Source organism: Sinohyriopsis cumingii, chromosome 3 (assembly GCF_028554795.1).
Source record: "Sinohyriopsis cumingii isolate HCF-2022 chromosome 3, ASM2855479v2, whole genome shotgun sequence".
NCBI classification, from domain to species: Eukaryota; Metazoa; Mollusca; class Bivalvia; order Unionida; family Unionidae; genus Sinohyriopsis; species Sinohyriopsis cumingii.
The window spans coordinates 63,716,291-63,737,329 of NC_142963.1; the positions used below are offsets into that span (position 1 = coordinate 63,716,291).

Here is a 21,039-nt window from a genome sequence, read left to right on the forward strand (position 1 = left end):
AGATGTCCAAAAATTAGGATCAAGAATACAAGTACAGACCATAACTGTCCAAAAACTTGTGATGCATAAAGAATTACTCCAAGAAAAGCTTTAGACTTTTTGAAAATCTTCATTGTCTCAAAACTTGTTGAAAGATGGTATTTAGTCAGTACACAACTGTTATCAGTACTGAAAAATTTTGCAATCATAAAATTCATTTTGTTAATTTATTAAATGGACCTTACTAGACTCACGGTATTTAAATTGTTCATGTCTCAGTATAACCTGACAAAGTGAGACATTATTTTCTCTGAGAATTATACTGTTATTTAATGTTACAAAAATAAAGTTTCATTTGTCATTGAAATTGATTGAACATGACTTAAATGAATTATTACATAATAAAATTTTGTTGAGTATTACATTACTTTTTAATTGCTGTTGATTTTATTTGCACAATTTTTCATGTAAAAATTGCTAAAGTTATTTTGAAGATGATCTTTTGTTTGATGTTTTAGCAAGTAAATGAAGAAGTGATGAAGGAATACCTTCGCCGTGTATTCTCAGCAATAATTCACAATGTGGAATTAGAAAACTTGCAACCAGGCATAGGTATGATAGATTTCATTGATTAATAAACTTGAATTTGCACTTGTTTTAATGCCAGTTATTGTTTTTTTGTCAAGTCAAAAAGATACCACTTTTCTCTGGTGGTGACTTTGTTGTTGTCGTTCAATTCATTCTTGTTAGAATGACTTTGACTGCAGTGGTATTTTCAGGTTTCAGCAGAGAATTTATGGGAACAAACAGATTCAATGGAAAAGCCTACCATTGTAACAAAAAAAAGGGGTCCCTCACTATAATGTTCTAGGGTGATCCCAAGAAGTGTGTTGTGTTAAAAGCAAGGTTACATTATACTGAGGTAGTTTAACATCAGAACAATGTTTATTCCACAAGTGCAGTCTTTGGAGGTGTCTGTTATATGACTGTCAACTCTATACTGAGGTAATTTCATATCAAAGTTATGTTTATCTCACAAATGGAATCTTGGGCTATATTTTGTATGACCATCAACATTATACTGAGGTGGCTTGATATGAAAGCTATGCATATCCCACAAATGGACTCGGGCAGTGTCTGTTAAATGATTGTCAACGCTTTACTGATGGAGTTTGATATCAGAGATATGTTTATCCCTCGAATGAATGGAATCATTGGCAGTGTCTCTTATATGACTGTCAACACGATACAGAGGTAGCTTGATATCATAACTCTGTTTATCTCACAGTTGAATCTTTGGAGTGCCTGTTATATGACAGTACACTCTACATGGAGGTAATCTGAAAACAGACTATGTTTATCCCACAAATGGATTCTTTGGTAGTGTCTGTTACACAACTTTCAACATTATACTGTTTATGACAGTCCATTGTTATACTGAGGTAGTTTGACAACTGTTTATTCCACAAAAGGACTCTTTCATTGTCTGTTATATGACTGTCAACTCTCTACTGAGTTGATTTACGAATTGAGAGCACTGCACTGAGCTTTAAATGTTCATTATTCATTATTTTCTAAATCTTGTAGTGATAATTGGAAAATATTGATACTCTTTTATGAAGGAATTTTTGCAAGTAGATTTTGCTGTTTCTCTTTTGCTTTATCATTGAATTAGAATAGTTTGAGTTGACACATATTTACTATTGGTGTACAGTGCATTTTGAAAAAAATTAATGCAGATCATCTTGACATTTAGCAAAGTTTATTTCATGCCCTCAAAGGTACACTATTATGTTGACTGAAACACTGATGTACAGGCCCTGTCCTTTTTGCTTTAACATGAAGTTGTCTCCCTTGAACTGTCGTTATTGCTGGGATTTTCTTTTATTTCAAAGAAAATAAAGTTACTTACAGCTGATATTTTATTATAAGAAGAAGATCATTCTTTTGTTGATAAAATGGATATTACACAATCCACTGTTTAGTTTGGATTACAAAATTCAGTTTAAATATCCATTTATTTTGTTTACCAATCCAGTAACTAGTTTGACTGTCTGTTTAGTTTGGATCACAGAATCCAGTATCTAGTGTGACTGTCTGTTTATTTTGTAACTGTTTGGCAAAGACCTACATTACATTGAGCTGTTTTGAATACATATAGAATGTTGATATGTAGTTATGTGTCTGTTTAAACCTCTAGAGATTTTTGAAATAGTCAAGTAATATTCAATTTCAAATTTTACACAATAGATTTAACAACTTGTCAGCATTAAGTAATTCAGGCATAGTAAGTAATAGATTATCATCAGATGGAATGGCTCTGTGAATAACTTATTTTATTATTTACTGTATTTTTGGTAAGAAAATATATTATTGTTACACCAGTTCTGCCTATATCATTAAAAACCTTGAAAAAATATGTCCGGTTCAAGAGTGCCTGTCCTATAAATTTTGTTGCTAAAGGATTCATAATTATATTAAAAAAATAATCAGTTCATGAACAATTCCAGGCCAGTTGCTGGTGAACCAAGCAAAGTCAGTCTTAGCCATGCAGAAAGCCACTATGAACGTGCAACAGAAATTGCAAAAACACAAAGCAGAGGTAAGGTTTTATTTAAGGTTAAAGTGCACAGTCTGAGATCATTGAGTAGTTTTGCATGAGTAACATAATGTGTATGTTTTATATCTTAAATTGTTGTTCTTGTTTCATCATCATCATCAACATTATTTGACTACCACCGGGTTTCCAATTAGAGAGCTCTTCAGAACCATTTTTTGCATAGTGCTTACTTTGTTAGACATGTTGAGTGTGAGTTGTAACAATAGTTATAGGGTTCAGTGCATGTAAGCACAACACTGACAATATGGTGCTGATTAAATGTAAAGCTCTAAATATAAAAAGAAAAAGAATTTGAATAAAAACATACAGGAAGATCAAGTTTTTCAAGACAATATAAATATGAGGTATTAAATGATAACAGTTTCAAGGTAAAGATGTTACAATTTTGTTAAAGTTACTTAAAAATAAAAGATAAGGCTAAAATGTGTGAAGTCTTTCAACTACACAGTTAAAATTTGTTATATAAACCACATACTCTTGAAAAGTCTAAGATTTTCTCTCTGATACATAATCATAAAGTTTCTTCAATATGTTCACATCAGAATATTTCAGTCTCACAAAATTGTGTTCCACTGTCACCAGACACTGGCAGGGTATGCACACTGATTGAAGCTTGCCCTTCAAGAGGTATGCACTTGTCATATATGCATCTGATACATGATTGGCACAATACTATGTCATCTCTTTCACATATTATATACAAGGAAAAAGCAATTCATCAAGTTTTGGTTGGATGATTTTAAGCATGTTTGTGTTTTCATTCCACATATTTTCTTAAATATGAAGAACTTGTTTATTTATATAATATTTGCAGTCAGTATGTTGGATTTTTCATTTTGAAACATCTTTGTATATATCATATCAGCTTTTTCTGGAATATCTGCCATTTGATTACCCTTAATGCCAGATTTGATTTTGAATTATATTACTTCAGTTGGATAGAGCATCTTTTCTTACAATTCCAGTCTCACTAGATCATGCATTTCCTCATGATGAATGGGTGATTCTGGTCATTTAGGAGAGGCTTCATATTAGTGTTTTATTAATGACTTCTTAAAATGCTGAGTTGTTATTAATGCTTTATTTTCTCTTCTTGTGTTGTTTCAGTACTAACATATGAACCAAGTGCATTAAATGTAAGAAATTTAAGGTACGGGAAGATATGCACAGGTCATGTTTAGTGTGTAACAAATGTAGTTCATCTTGTTTCATGCAGCATGCGTGCTGCATTGTTTGAAGGAGTCTGGAATGCAGTATTACAGAAAGCAGCCAGAGTGGCATCAGATTTAATTTACCTAGCCCCCTTATTTCTCTTCTCCCCTTTTCATTGGGTGAAGGACACTCTTCTACAACAGTTGCTCATCAACAAACAGTGGGTGGAGATTGTGCAAAAAACCACAGTCTTCCGGGTTTTATTACAGGCTTTTTCTTATCTGGGAGCTGAACAACACATTGAGGCCAATCATCGACCTGAGTTGCCTCAACCAGTACATTTTTTGCCATCAAAATTCAAGATGAAGATGCAGTGATCAGTATGTCTCGCCATTAGAAGGGCTGAGTATGATATAAGTCTGAATCTGACCAACACATTTTTTTCAAGGCACTATCCACCATTTGTCATGGAAATTTTCTCCATTTCTCTTAATGCAACATGGTGTATCCATTAAAAGTTCTACTCTTTGGTGTAAACATCAGATCTGTGTTTTTACCCAAATCATGGTTTGTGTTGTCACCCTGTTCCAGTCAACACACTGGGGCAAAGTCCTCTAGACACATATGGTAAATTCTGTTCTCCTCAGGAACAGAAATGATCTGTCACTTTTGGATCATCTTGTTAACTGGGGAAAATTCTGATCTTCATCCCAGTGTTTTGTTTATCTGGGTGTGGAGTTTCTCAACAATCTTAATCTGGTATGGCTTTCTCACTTTCACGTAGGTCTGATCAATGAACTCATTGAGCCATTTTCTGTTCTTGCAAATCCCTTAATTATTCATTGTTTCAGTGGACTCGATCCCACTCGGCCATGTTTTTATGTGCCCCTTACGGATGACCCTGCTTGCCTGATGATGGCCCTTTTCAAGTCCCCTCGATCAAAAAGTCATGCATGACGTATGATTATTTCAGTTGGGTATCCCAGGTTGGCTCATGATAGGGATTCTGATTTCTATGTTGGTGCGATCAACTCTGTTATCAACATACAAGTTAGGCACACTAAAGAAAGATTCATTGTCCTTGCCAAAATTCTATTTAGAAGTGTCAAGGCATTGATATAGAGTGGTCTCTCCATTAATGAGTCTGGGTTGAATTTGCTCATTTTGAGGGTATCTGAAGATTGATCTTTTCATAAGATGTAATCACAAGTTACCCACCTTCATCTCTGTAGTTTTGGATACTGAAGCTTTGACCATAGACACACCATCAATTAGTGTGGAGGGATTGTGAACCTGTATTTGTACCAAAAATAATCCAGAAGTTGAAGGGTCAGAACTGCAAGATGATTCTGATGGTCCCTGTCAGATGGGACAAATTCTGGGTGACCCAAAATGCATGATCTAGCAGTAAATCTGCCCAGAAAGATTCTGGCCAGTCTGAATCTTCTCCAACAACAGTGTTTCGACCATCTTCTTCATACTTGGCTCTTGTCCAGACAGCCTTGTGAGAAAAAGAATTTAAACATTTGAATGTGGAGATAATATTGCAAGCAAGTGGTCCCTCCCTTTTGAAGGTTAAGAGGGAATTAGCATATGTTCAGTGACAGTTTGCCCCAGTTACTGTCAAAGACTACTGCTCCATGATATCTGACACATCATGGCATTATGACAGATTTAATATCAGTCAAGATAAAGATATGTCCTTCCCTATTGCCAGTTTTGATCTAAATAAACCAAAATCTATCACTCTGCTTTCAGAATAGAATCTATTCCACATTTTAACATGACTCAATTCAGATAAATGTGTGCCATTAGCCTGCACTTCACTGAAGCTGCTATCCTACAAAACCAGTTTTCTGTTAGCCTTAGCTTCAGCATGCAGGGTGAGCAAGTTCCATGCAAATTCCATTGACCTGAACTATCTTCAGATCAGATGAGATGGTTTGGTGATCCTCTTGATGCAACCAGGCTCTGTAGCAAAAAATAGCTTACCATTAGTCAACAGAGAGTCATAATATGCTCCCTTGCAATCATAGACATCCATCAAAAGCAGCAGCCATTCAAGACCTTATTTGGATCCCCATGCACTACTCAAATCACACAGAGGTAAGTTTTGGTGCACGTAAACGACTCCTTCTGCCAATGAAATCCAGGATGCAGGACATCACCCCTCAAGTGCTATCTTCATAGGCGAAGTTGGTTATATGCTTAGCATACTCTGATCTTTCTAAATATCAGAGTAGCCTTATGAAGATTTCGATCCAAGACATAATAGAAGATTTTGTAGTGGCAGACCAAATAACCACCAGACCAAGTTAAAAGTCAATGCAGACTATTAGCTTCGCTGGATTCGCCATGGAAAATTGGACAGCAAGAAGATTTCAATAATTATCTGTGTTGCTTATCAGATTGGGAGAATGGGTAATCATTCGCATGGGGAATCCAGTCATTATTCCCTAAAAAGATACCCTAGGTATTGGTAAGATGCTCAGCATCCCTTCTCCTATTTGTTGTAGGTTTAATGCCATTTTTCAGCACAAGATAGGCTATACATGGCAGCCAGTATAAATGGTGGAGGAAGAACCCAGGAAAACCTCTGTAAGAACCACTGACCCACATGAAGCTACTGGGAAGCTTTCTCACATACCCATATTGGCCAAGCCTGAGACTTGAACCCATGTGGACAGAGGTGAGATGGAAGTGATTTGTGAAGGCAAGCTTTTTAGATTCCTTGTCCATCCATGGCCTCGGAACACATGTGAAGGAGAATGCAGATTTTTATTTAAATTATGTTCTGAGAATACTTGTTTGATTACATTACTTTCTCCCCCCTTAACCAGCCCATAATGTGAGCATTCTGGTTGGTATATTGCTCTGCTTAAATTCTACTGACACTTGGTGGAGGCTTTTGTTGTTGTTGTTGTTGTTGTTGTTGTAGGGTTTAATGCCATTTTTCAGCACACGATAGGCTATGCATGGCGGCCAGTATTAATGGTGGTGGAAAAACCCGGAAAACCCTGGGAAGAACCACCGACCCACAAGAAGCTACTGGCAAGCTTTCTCACATACCCACATTGGCCGAATCCTAGACTCGAACCCACGCAGAGGTGAGATGGCAGTGATCCATAACGGAGAGTGCTTTAGACCACTTGGCCACTCTGGGCCCCCCTGGTGGAGGCAAGGGTAGGTAATGGGCATATTGCCATTTTACTTTATGAGAGACCGAAAAGACGATTTCTTGTTATTTTGGTTGGGCTTGATTCAGGATGTAGCAGGCTTACATCCCTAATTTTTTTGTGATCGGGTAAGTATCCTTGAGAAACAAAATTTACTTCAGAATTTGCTTTCAGACCATCCGTATGCAAGGACTAGAGCCATGATAAGAGGCTGTTTTCATGGAAATTACTCTGCAAAATAAATGATTTTGTTGTGTACTGTTTGAATTTGCTAATGTCCAATATTAGTTTGAGATGTTTTGATAACCACAGTGGGGATTTTGGAATACAAAATTATGCAGTATTTGCATTGATTTTTGCTGCTTCTAAGGTAAGATGAATTTGTATGACAAAAGATAGAATAAATTAAAAAGCTGGTGCAAGTTCACCTTGAGATTCAGTTTTCATTTATAAATAACATATTTGAAATTATCATGCATATTTGTCTTTGTCAATTAGTATCATAAGAGATAAATACCAGTACAGTTTTTATTTTAACATGGATGGATTTAGACCATCCCTTGGATAAGTTCCACTTGCAAGTTTTAATCTCTTTATTGAGTGTGCAGATATAACATTTTGAACGCATTTTCAGTTTCCTGGAAAAGCTACATGACAAGCATTTTATTTGCTTTCCAATAGTGAAATTAAGTGACACTACATGGAATATGATTTAAAATTGCAGGAATTTTCCAACAAGGAATCTTATGCTTACATTTTTCATGTTTTCCATTCGTTAGTTGTTGATATGCATAAAACTTCAAACTATGTCTTTTTGCAGCTACAAACTCACCTAAAGAAAAGATATCCAGTGAAGTCGAGAATCGGTGCATGGGAGAACAAACAGCTCTCAGCGTTTGAGGTACAGTCAGTCATCCTCTGTAGAAAACAAAGACTGCCATGTTCATTCCCAATTAATATATTGAGGATATTTTCTTTTAGTATGTTAATACTGGATATATTTCATCATATATTTCCAAAAGCATTATATTTTATTGAGTGGCTTCATTGTTGTCAAAGCAGTAAGGGGAAATAACTTCAGAGAGACGTGAATGGTGTTAGGTCAGATTTCTTTGTCAAAGATTGGTTTGCATGTCTAGAATATAAGGCAGTTTTTTTTTATTTGTTCTAGCTTACAAAGTACTTGTTTTTGTTGCTGTAGGTACAATTTTTGTTGGCACACAGAATCATCATATGGCATGTTGGGAAATCTTATAAAAAGATATATTTTTCACATGTGGAGATGTAGGAATAAAAAAATGTGAAAATTATTTCACCAATAAGTACCTATTTCACAATTAAGTATATAATAATAAGCTGTAATAAGTCATCTAGTCCCCAGGATATTATCTTAATAAGTATGGTAAGTCTTGTTAGATTTAAGTTGAAAATCCTTTAAATTCTTTGTGTGTGTTCTATGAGCAATGTTAGTTCCTGTTCAGATATGTTCTTTTTTATACTGAATGATATGAAGTATTTCACATCCATCAAAATATATTATCCTCTGTATTGCTAGTCATTTGGAACATTCTCGTCTCTTTTAGATGCAATTCTGAAAGAAACTGTGGTTATTTTAATAATACTAACTGCTACGTTTTTGTCAGACAGACATCTGGTTAGATGTGAGAAGAACAGATTTTTATGAAATGATGTTGAAAATAGCACTTCTAGGATATTTCAGCAATCAGTGACTTATAATTGTTAATGTTTTTTCTGCAACTTGTAATGGAAACATTGCAAAAATCGTTTAATTTCAGTAGCCTGAATCTGTTTCTTAAGTTGCCATTGGTGATGACATGTTATTTTTCGCCATTGTGACATCTGTGAGGTTAGTGTGACATGAGAATAGAACAGCTATGGTCTTCATGGTAGTTCAAATTGGCCATTATTTATATCCAAGGCTTTTTCTAGCATGCAGTGGAAAAAACAAAGGATGTTCTGATGACTGTTGTTCTAAAATTCCTATCTATCGGCAGCAAAGTGCATCAGTCATGAGAGATGTTGTTTGCACAGAAATTGTAAACAGTAAAATTATTGTCATGGTGAAATTCATAATTGGCTGTACACGTCAGGCCCAGGTTGTCTTACTGTTCAGTACATTTGATTTGTTCCATTAAGGAGAAGGACACAAGCATTTTGTATCTTTGGACATTTATTAAATATTTCATAATAAGACATTTAAGATATATCAGTTGAAGAAAAATGTTATTGACACTGGCACTACCACTTTTTTTGCCAGTGGTGATGTTCTAGAATTACTTTTATTTTTTTGTTTATGAAGGATATCTGCCATTATGTATTATTTTCAGACTTGTATTTCCATATTTAACCCATTTTTTTTTTTCGTTCTCCCTCTCCTTCCCTTCCTCTGTCTCTTAGATGAACAGAACTTAAAATGTGTCTAGACTGTTGACCCTCTAATTTACATTTATATAATCAATGAGAAGGCACTGTCCATACAAGTTAACTCGCAATTATTAATATCTGTTGTTTAATGACGTTACTCTCTGAAGTTTATTGGACTGTATCATATTTCTACAGTATTCTGCCCCTACCCCATCAGTGTATCAATCTATGCAAGAAATGTATTATATGAAACTAAGGTCTCTTCATTTTGGTATGTGAAAAGTCATTATTTTGGACAAAATACACAATTTTAGATACAATCTTTAAATGTCTCTGTCCAAGAGTTATTGTAAAACTTTGGAACTTCTTCATATTAATGTAATAATGCAGCCATTAATTGCATTGATGCAAATGGAAAAAGATATCCATGCTAATTGAAGGTTTTTGCTTTAAAAAATAATAATAAAAATTAAGTCAATGTTTTTTGAAAAAATGTAAGGAAATATTTCATTTATAAAGTAGACACATTTGTTATTTTCACTTGTGGCTTTTCCACTTTGACAATACAATGTTTCACTTCACTAATAAAATATTTCCTTCTATCCACTCAAAATATGTTGATGTCCTCTATGTATGAAATGATTGTTAATGTAATTCAGTAATTTTACGTTTTTCTTAGCTTAAAGAATTCTGTACAGGTCAGCATTGATATTGACATTGTCTTAGTCCTTGTGAACTCCATATCAAACCAGCCATTCATATCATTTCAAACATGGTAGGTAACTATTAACACATTTTCAAAATTCATTGTCCCTATTTACAACAAACAGAATAAAGTCATATTTTGTCAATCCATCTGGTCCATTTCAGCATGAGTTTTTGGAACAGAACCTGTGGTCTGCTCATGAAGAGGCAATCAGTCTGTGTGAGGAGGAGGACCTGCACCAGTCCATCTACTTCCTTAAAAGGGACCTCAACTTCATCAAAGAGGTATTAGACTCTGTCTCAGTCTCACCATTTTACATCATAGGCACTTGATTCTTTTCGGCTAAGGAACTGGTTGATATAGCTTTTACCTTTGGTACCCATTACTGCACTAAATATTTCATGCAGTAAATTTGCAGGCAAAAACCTACCTTGACTATATGTTTTTCAAGATGACCGCTTCCTATTTAAAACAAATTTTTGCCAATAATTACAGTAGTCCCTCTCTTGAACTGCCCCTCTGACCAGCAGCCACCCGCTTCTTACGGCCAGAATTCCTTGGCATCAATGAGTTTATATTCAAAAGTACCCCTCAAGAATGGCCACCCCTCTAACACAACCAGCAGCCAGCATATTAGTATAAAAATGTAAAATGTTCCCCTCATTAGTGGCCACTTTTTAAAAAATATATCCAGAACCAATAATTAGTTCATATTATGACATAAGGTAAGTAATGAAATTATCTCTATTGTCAATACATGTCTACCAATGTCATGTTTCTGTTACTGAAAGAAGTGTTGACTAAAGTACATGTAACAGTAAGATTAATATGGTATCATTGTCTTTAAAAGCCAACGTTTACAGGAAATGGGCTCAGCAGTGTTATGATAGAGTTTTGGGCTTCACATATCTGTTGAGTTCTTCCCTTTGATGATTACAACTGGATGCAATTGTCAAGATCAAAACAGGGTCAGCATAGGCTAAAAATAGATTTTGTACATTAACACAAACACACACACACATAAATTAACCATGAACAAAACAGGGTACCAGACAAAGACCAAAAAATCACACAACAACACGTTTGTCACTTCCTTTATGAAGAAGGCATTTCGTCTGCTCAAAAAATCTTTCGTCTGGATAATTAAATCGCATACTGTTAGCAACATCCGAATAAATCATTACCAAACATTAACATGTCATCACATAAATGGAGACGTATTATTTTAGAAGAAAGCCAGTTGTTCTACTCGATGACATTGGGTGAGGTGGGGAGGGGGAACTTGCCGAACAATTTCATGTAGAAAAGTCTGGAATAAAACAATTTTATGTTGAAAAAACTCAAACAAGTAACCGATAAGGAGGTTATTCAGCAGCGGTGGGAAAATGGAGCATATGGAAAGTGTATTATGTATGTACCAAGATTTAAATGATGTTTTTGAATGGTTTTGCAATGTGCATGACAACAATACTGACTCGCATATCACACTTACGCCAAGAATAAGAACTATTAATGTATATTCAGTTGAAATAAGTATTTTATTATAACAGGAAGAACCTTTTAATAATTAATGTTACTTTTAAACGAAGATATTAAATGAAGATATTAAGTGCTTTGAAGCATGTAGTTTTTTACTACATACATTACATACATTTCTCACAAAAAGTATTGTCCCCCTCTGGAAAGGCCACCTGTCTGATAAGGCCACTTTCCCCGGTGCAAAAGGGTGTGTCCGTATAAGAGGGGACCACTGTATACAAAAAGTAATTACAGGAAAAAGTTGCAGCAGACCAAAGGCACTTATGTAGTAGCTTTTCATCTTAGTTTTTTTTTTCCTAAGCAGCTCAGAGCGTTGTTGGTTCATCATAAAAGACCTGCTTCCTATTCATCCGTTACAGCAAACAGGATCATCAAAATGCATGTCTTGTCAGTCAACCTGAACTCATGTCTTGTCAGTCAACCTGAACTATCTGTAGTTTCATTGGGATGGTTCAGTTTTATTCACCATGATCCCAGCCTTCACTGTCAAGAACAGGTTGTTGCTGTTGGGCAATCAGTCCTGTGGCAAATCTCCTTTCCAAGTGGACCCATTTCTGCAGGGTCATCCACGGGATCTGGTGATGAATTTGAAGTGGAACCTGAACTGAACTAAGCCAGTGTGAAGAGAGAAATCTAATTTATTTTTATCTTTGAAGGATGGAAAGGTTCATAGTTATGGCTTTATTGTCCTGGATAAGATGGACTATTTGCTCTGCATGCAGAATATAACCCACAACCAAGAGAAGCTATTATGCATTTCAGCTTATGAGGCTTGGGCACTTGCCATCAGTATTGCATTTGAATGCAACTTTCCTTTAACCAATAATTTACAAGCCATGGTACGGCAGTGAGAGTTGACTTTTTCTAGCTTTTGCCTCTGAGATCTATCATACCAAGTGGCCTATTGCAACAGTCAACAGGCTATCTTTCCAGGTTAGTTGGCAGCTTCTTAGTGATGCATCACTATGACTTCCACTGGATTTGCATTGGACAATTTTGTGTCAATATCATTGTTTATTCATATGGAGTCATTACTCCAGCTTGTTTATATCAAAGAGTTAATAGCTGCCTGACATACCTTTAGGGACCAGATATGGTCCTTCTCCAGGGTAAGGGAATGTAATTCCCTCCACCTGTTGCATTTTTTCTTAAGGAATTATTAGGTAAAGTATTTGAAGAAAATATCAATTTTTGGGAGTAAAATGTGTTTCTTCAAACATACTTACCCAATCATAACAGATGTATCCCCCAGTCACATCCTACTGTCAGTGTGTGCATTCACGCCAGTAGTAACTGAAGTGTAGAGGGCATTTGGCACCACCTATGTGGACAGACAACTTTTAGCTGTCATCGCTGAAATTTTAGCCTGAGAGGACTGAATTTATGAGTTAATTGTTGTACTTCCTATGTATTATGATTAGGTAAGTATTACATACCTGCCATAACAAATGTCACGCAGAAGACAAATTTTGACACCCCATCCTCTCGGGACAACATGATTTTCATTAATCTCAAGGGAGAAATAAAACCCAAAAGAATTGTTTTACCAATACTTTACATGTCTGAAGCATGTAGTCTGTATAAACAGCAAACAGTCCTGCTTAGAGCTTGGGGCAGTTTATACAGCTGATTATCATGGAGTCAGTTAAAGGTAAGGTGGTTGGAGATAAACACCCTTCATTTCACTGATTACCTAATGGTTGAGAATAGCTAGGATGATGCCACTTCAAGTGTTTTGAACATGGCTGTGTGAGAGCCCATCATTGCCTTTAATGATAATGTTTGAGCCTTCATTATTAAAGATTGCTGGCAATTTTTTTATCAGTGGCAATGCTTCTTTGAAGTAGAATTTTGTTCCTTATATAAAACACAAAGCATGATTATTTTAGTAGCAAAAATAGTGTACAAATATGATGCATTTTTAATGGCAGAATGTCAAAATGTAGCTTTAATTTAGGAAAAAATGACCCATCTGCAAAAGGAGCAGAGTGCATTAAAACTTTGTGAAGTGCAGCAGCAAAGGGGGGCATTTTATTTTTGGTACACACTGCAAATGCCATATTGACATTAGTCGTTCTTTTACTGTACAACATTGTCAACTTAGCAACACTACTTACTATGTTTGCCACGTCCTGACTGGAATGCAGATGGTGTAAAATAATTTTCTATCCAGAGAAAAATTCAAGAAGATTTTCAGAGAAGTTTGAACAACAGTACCATCATGTCTAAGATGAATGCCAAGATGAACACAAATGACATTTGTATGACCTTCAAACAGGCCCCCCTACCCGAACTATTGAGAGTAGTAAATAATATAACACAGTAAGGAATTTAAAGACTGAAATTTGGAAATACATATGTTTTTATTTAATGTCTGTTTGGTTGTGTTTATTTTATAGGGTTCCTGTGCAGGTCTGAAATTCTGGAAAAGGTTTTAAAAAATTTGAAATTGCTCTTCCAGGTCTTAAAAATGTCTTCAGAAGTTTAATAATGACTAAAAAGTCTTTAAAAAGACTTTATTTTTTTTATACTATAATTGTCTCAGTCAGGAACTAATAATGTGACTGCTCTTTTGTGTTTGGGAGAAGTTTTAGTATATGAATTTAGAGCTCTTCAGGAGGTCTGGAAATTTGTATTGTTGTATGGAAAAGGTCCTGAATTGTTTTTAAATTTGTGGCAGGAACCCTGATGTGAATGTGGACACACATGTGGTGATGCTGTTGGATAATGCTATAATAAACCTACCAACTATTCTGGTTTTTTAAGTATATTAAATGCTGCAAAGAAAACGTGTCATTTTCATTATAAATCAAACTTGAATTTCAAGTAATTTTATATAGGCTTATCTGAAAAGATAACTTAGTCTCAGTTGGATTTTGTTTCTTAGGCCATACACACTGATCCTCCTATGGACCTCAAAACACATACTCTAAGTGCCCCACCCCCACCCCAGACTGTCTGGGAATATGGCAGGTATGGCATTGTTAAAGAAATATATTTTACTCCAAAAATTGGTTTATCACAAGGACCTCAGTTTTTAGCAAGAGGTTTGCAGGTTATTTCTGCAAGAAGAATGTAATTTGATTAAAAGGTTTGTGATTTTCTTTCAAAAAAGGGACCTTTTCTACAGGTTTCTAACTCCATTTTAATATGTAGTGTGCCGCTTCTGTTTGAATTTGTTCAGTTTGATTTTATTGGTTTGATTTATTTGGGTCCCACACACTTCTACTGTGTTATACTTTAGATCATGTAGATATAAGTTTCTTTTGAAAAATCCCTGTGATTTGTTTCTGTTGGATGTTATGTTATTTATGTATTTGTCCCAGTTAAGATCTGATTGTATAGTTCTAAGTAATTAGCGGAATCTGCTTAAGTCAGAGTCTGTTCTAGATATAATAATAATAATAATGAGGACTTTGTATAGTGCATAATCTTTAAAAGCTCTAAGCGCTTTACAACATTAGACAACACCTATAAGATAAAAAACATATAATAATATTATTACAAAAAACACACACCATGAAATTAGAAAAACATTAAAAAAATAAAAAACATGCTGAGAATATTTCAGGTAGGAAACATTATTAGGTCTTTAAGTTTGTTCTTGTAGTCGAAATAAGTGAGTTTTGAGAGCCCTCGTATACTGTTTGGATGTTTGTTTAACTGGATTTTTCTTGTTGGTAAAAACTTAAAAGGTTGTATTTGTGGAAAGCATAAAAGCCTGCCATTTTCCCACGTGACTGCAGTATTAATATCTGACTGTAGTTTGAGGGTTTCGTCATGGGATTGTATTTTGTGGTAGATAATACTATCATCAGCAGTTAGAGTGCTGTGTTGAAGGCAGTCACTAAAGTCATTTATGTAGACTAGAAAGAAGATCAGGCAGAGGATTGTTCCTGAGGGACACCAGAGTCAAGGCTGATTCAGCCTGATGGTTTTTATTCTAGGACAGCAGTCAATGTCCTGCCCAGTAGAAAGTCAGAAACCAAAGATATTGCTTTTGAATTTATGTCACATGAATTTATTTTATGTAAAAAGTCTTTGTGAAGTACTTTGTTAAATGTTTTTCTGTGACTTCAACAGTCAGTGGCTAAAGAATAACCAAGCACTGGTTTCACCCTGCCTTCCACAGCCATTGTATCATATCAGCAGTGACTGTTCCAAGTGTGCAGGTTAAACTTCTTTTATTGTTGTTGACTTGCATTGAAATTTGCTTTATGGATTTTTGTTTTCTAACAGAGAGAACCTGTGTTACTGAAAGAGCTGAGCAAAGTGAAGATACCAAATAAGGTCTTTACATTCTCCACACGTATCTGGTTTCCTAGCAACTGGCTGGTGAGTCGAGTCTATGAGGAGGAGACTGAAGTGATCCCAACTGTGTTGGCAGCAAAGGGACAAACTGCACCAACTTCATCACTGTCAAAGCAAAATAAAGTACAAACATTTTACTGTATACATTCTTTGTTTGAGTATATGTACAGCTGACTGCAAACATTATAGACTGAGATCTTTAGTCACATAAATATAATAATGAAATAATTCTCTGTGCTGTGTGTTCAACTTATGGTTTGGGTTGAACAGGATAGTACCAGCCATGAATGATGATGATGGTGGTGTTTATTGATGATGATGATGATGGAGGTGTTGGTAATGGTGATGATGACAATAATGATGGCAATGGTGATGATTATGGTGGTGATGATAATGTAAGCACTTTTCATGATATCCTTATTGTGCAATCTGAAATTGTTTGTAAAAATGTTTAAATTTTACAGTTATCATTTTCTAAACTTGGCCATGTTAATGATCTGAATGTGAATGCTTTTTGATCTGACACTAACTTCTAGTTGTTACAAATGAAACCAGTCTTCTCTACCTTTGGTAGGCACTTACTGACACTGATGGAGAGAGAAGTACAAATCTGAGCTGGATGACAGCAAATGAAAGATTAACTTTCCTATCAGATATTAACTTCCCTATGAAACATTGAATTCTCTATGAAAGATTGAACTCCCTATGAAAGATTGAACTTCCTATGAAAGATTGAACTTCCTATAAAAGATTGAATTCCCTATGAAAGATTGAACTCCCTATGAAAGATTGAATTTCCTATGAAAGATTGAACTTCCTATGAAAGATTGAACTCCCTATGAAAGATGAACTCCCGTATGAAAGATTAACTTCTCTATGGAAGATTAACATCCCTATTAAAGATTAATTTCACTGTGAAAGATTAACTTCTATATGAAAGATTAACTTCCATATGAAAGATTAAGTTATATTTAAAAGATTAACCATATGAAAGATTAATTTCTATATGAAAGATTAGCTTCCCATTGAAAGATTAGCTTTCAGATGAAAGACTAACTTTCCTATTAAAAATTGGACTTCAAAGCTAATAAAGTATGCACGATTTTTGTCCAGATATTATTTGTCATAAATAAACATTTCTCAGCTCTGAATTGGAACTTTCCCAATCAGTCAAGTTATTTAAATATTTGCTTCATGATGATACATTTTCACTTAGAAGGGAGAAGAAATTTACAAACGCTTGGGAAGAATTTACAAACCCTTGTGAGTTGGTATCCAAATTTAGAATATTCTGATTTTAAAATAGCTGTTTAATATTTCTGTTCCAATAATATTCCATTGAATGAATTCAGTTATTTCATGGTATGAAATAATGTGTATTATAACATATTATAACAGTGTGCTCAGTAGGATTTCATAAGTTGGAATCCAGGACACCTGACCTGGAAACAGATGACATAGTACTTACCTTCTGTTTACATCCATGTGTAGTCGTGCATCCATCCACCCCTTTGCTGAAAATGGATTTGTCCAGGAACTGGAAATGACCTGTGAGCAAGTTCATCTTTTACACTAAAAACTTTTGTTTGGTATGAAACACCCAGGAAATAATGGTGTTAGGACACCCCAGGTCATAATCAGGTTTGAAATTATATATCAGTAAATGAAATGACATTTTATATCTCATCCTTTATGTTTTTCAAATTGTTAGGTGGGTACAAATAAATGAAGAGGTATATTCAGACTACGACAATCTGTGCAAAGTATGTGCAGTAATCAGGTTAAGTCACAATGGTCTGACATTATAGGAAAACATGGTTTTACTTTTAAAGAGTTCACATGGAAAAGTCTGTTATGGTGGTGGGGATGTGGGGTGTGTGCATGAAGACAATTACATGGCTGCAGGTGTGACATCAGGTTACATGGAACACATTTATTCATTTCTTGAGAGGCAACATTACATTAGCACAGTAAGACACAAGTTTTTGTTGTTTATATTCATACAGGCTGCATATTTGGTTGAGAAATACCTTAACCAGAAAACTACTACAAGATATCCCTGTTGGAGATGGTGGAATTACCTTTACAGGACATGGTCTTGGATGTGGAATGCGATGTTTGTTTTTGGGGTAAGACATAAAATCTAGGGCTAGTGATAAAATCCAAACATGATCTCAGATTCATTGAACATATCAAGTCAGGGCTTCTTTATGTGGTCATTTTTGAGATTTATTTTGTCTGTGATGATGAAATTGTCAAAGAATAATAGCTCTGAATGAAAATTACAGGGAAAACTTTATAACTAAATTCTTTTGAGATGAATTTTCATTACTTAATGAGTGAAATATTTTTTTCTAATGTTGGAAAGATTCATAGACATTTTCTTTCCATTCTTTCTTTCTTTCTTTCTTTCTCATTAAGAATATGATCATTGCATTATAATGAGCTAATCTGGCTTCAGATTGGTTCAGTAGCTGTATTTTTAACAAAATTTACTTAGGCTTGTATTTAAGATCTTGGACGACTGATGATGAGCACCAACCATGCATATTAATGAAATGATCTTATATTTGATTGGCTGACAAACTTGTCACTACTCTTGGGACAGTATATTTTTTTATCAACTTATGATCCAGCTTAGTACAGCTCTCCATCACACAATGTTGTAGTCATGGTCCGTTATTACAAACCACAATATGTACTGAATCGCAATATACAGAAAACTGTGATGCCTACAGAAACATGATATCCTAAGAACAGCACAGAATACAGAAACCTGGTATAGCTGGGACAATCAAAATTTTTTAAATAATGGTGTTTTGAAAAGGAAGTGAAGATATAAGACCAAGTTTCACCTTGTTTTCTCTCAAATCTTATTGTTATGCAATTCCATGATTCTGGTCATGGAGTCCATAATAGTAATTTGTTATATCCAAAATCGCATTTTTACAAGGCATGTTTTAGCTTGGGAGAGCTGTCTTAACTTGTACTATCAGAATCTCACACAGATGTGATTCTTCTTTAAATACATTATCCAATCTTATTCATAAAAGTCTCATTAGTTTGACATTGTTGCTAAGGGTCAGGTCAGTATCCAGCAATATTAACTAGAGCTAAGTAAAATATTCACTGCTTCCTTATATGGTAATTTTGTGCCCATGTTTGAAGAATTACTTTTGTCTACATGGAAATAAAAATGGCAATGAACGCTTACCACTTTTAAAATTTTGAGGTTTCCAATGTTTTGCTTCTTTAACCATTTGAGGAAGAAATAAATGTGGTGGCAAGAGATCTACACATAAATCTAGGTGACATGAAAAATTTAATTGAAAATCAGAAAAAAACAAAGTGGTGACGCAACGAGATGTGAAGGGAGAGCCTAGGACAATAGAAAAGACCCTTCCACACCAATTGAATAACTATCTTAGTGAACGTTTTGTTTTTATGTGATGGCTGGATATAGTGCTCTTCCAAAATGAAATTTTAAAAAATATCTACTATAGCCACCACCAAAATTCAAAGACTTAAAATTGCAAGAAAAAAATGGAAACAGAGGGAGAGAGGGTGTGAAAGAGACAGACAGACAGACAGAGAGCATGTCACACTAACCTTGGATACGATATCAATCAGCAGATGCATGAGCATGTTCTGTTTCACATAAATGGTGCACTTTTAGACACTCAGAATAACACTGTTTTATCCCATACTTGGAATCTCTTGAAATAGCGTGTTAAAAAGGAATATCAATCCTTATTTTGAGGTATTACTCAAGACCTATGGGACACATTACCCTGATGAAAGTTGCTGCTGAAAATGTGGGAATTTCAGAATAGCTTCATGAATCATTCCATTAGGAAAACAACAGTTACCACACTCTCAAATGCCAGAGTGTCGTCAAATAAAATCATAGAGCTTACAGGACACAAAAGTATTTCATCAGTCACGGCATACAACTCTAAACTAATTGTAAATGAATAGAAGGAATATTTTTAAATCCTGATGAACACTGCTGTTCCAAATCTACCCCCTTACCATATGTACTTCTTCAGTTATGACAGCATCATCTAAATATGACCAAGTCACCAACAAAGACCACATTAATGTTTCGTAGTTTTTCTTTGGCAACATGACATTCCATTCTCATTATCAAGCTGTTTTTTCCACCATTGACGCACATGTTCATAGTATTAAAAAAGTGCATATTAATGCGCAGTGCTCAGGTTTCATTCATTGAAAGTCACGTAAAATATAAAACAAAACAAATTAAATTTTATTGTTTCAATTATGTTATTCCTTTAATATAAAAGAATGATTAAGATGATTGTTTGAAGTATATAATTTAAAGGTTATAGACTGAGTATTGAAAAATATTGGTCCCTCGTTCATGGCGTAGAATACCCTCACAAGCCTGGGCGTCCTTTGCCATATACACTTGGGACCAATATTTTTCAATACTCAGTCAATAACCTATATATATTACCTTAGGAACTCTACTACTACCTTGCAAATCCAGCCCTCCCAGATACTACTTTTAGCTATAAGGAGCTAAAAGTAGTCTGCCAATCTATATGGCAGTCAATCAGAGTGATCTCCACAATAAGACCTACTGGCAAAGTCTAAGGACCCTTTAATTACTACTTCCACTCATGCCAAGAAGCATGCTGTCATCTCAAAAAACCTCACAAGAGCCAGAACCTTCATCGAAGATATACTGTTACAAGTTGGAGTATATCCCAGCTATATTTCCAAATTTTTCTTCCTATCCTGGCAAAGTTCCACCTTTACAGTTGGTAACACTTTGTCATCATCACACATTTAGGTACACGGGGAGCCTAAGTGACTTTACATTTGGTTTGGGCTTTAATTATTTTGTATGTGCAAGTCTCTAGCACTAATAAAAATTCCTACTATATGTGTAATTCCATTATGAACAGGTACATGTCAGTGACTTTCTTTTCCAAGGCATTCGTAGAGTCCAGGCACCAACTTCAATGTTTTTTGCATGTACAGGTGGTCTGTGGGCCATAATTGCATCATAATAGATATTGTAACACCTACTTTGTACATATCTATAATGGTGCCTCAGTTCCCTTTCATGTGAAGGTTCTTTGTGCGTAATGTATACATTTTTGTATTGCTTCCACTCTGGTTGGACAAGTACAGGTCAGCTT

The 21,039-nt window shown here is 35.0% G+C and overlaps 1 protein-coding gene across 2 annotated transcripts in view; it reads left to right on the forward strand.

The window, feature by feature from the left end:
* The window catches only part of LOC149802990 (uncharacterized), a 316,457-nt gene that overhangs the window by 62,269 nt on the left and 233,149 nt on the right, over positions 1–21,039 (forward strand). For both annotated transcript variants that reach the window (XM_089952526.1, XM_089952525.1), the window contains exons 13-18: positions 498–591; positions 2,490–2,581; positions 7,748–7,828; positions 10,183–10,302; positions 15,797–15,991; positions 17,875–17,997. In XM_089952526.1, the coding sequence (XP_089808652.1) occupies positions 498–591; positions 2,490–2,581; positions 7,748–7,828; positions 10,183–10,302; positions 15,797–15,991; positions 17,875–17,997 (705 nt within the window). The remainder of the gene's footprint in view (positions 1–497; positions 592–2,489; positions 2,582–7,747; positions 7,829–10,182; positions 10,303–15,796; positions 15,992–17,874; positions 17,998–21,039) is intronic.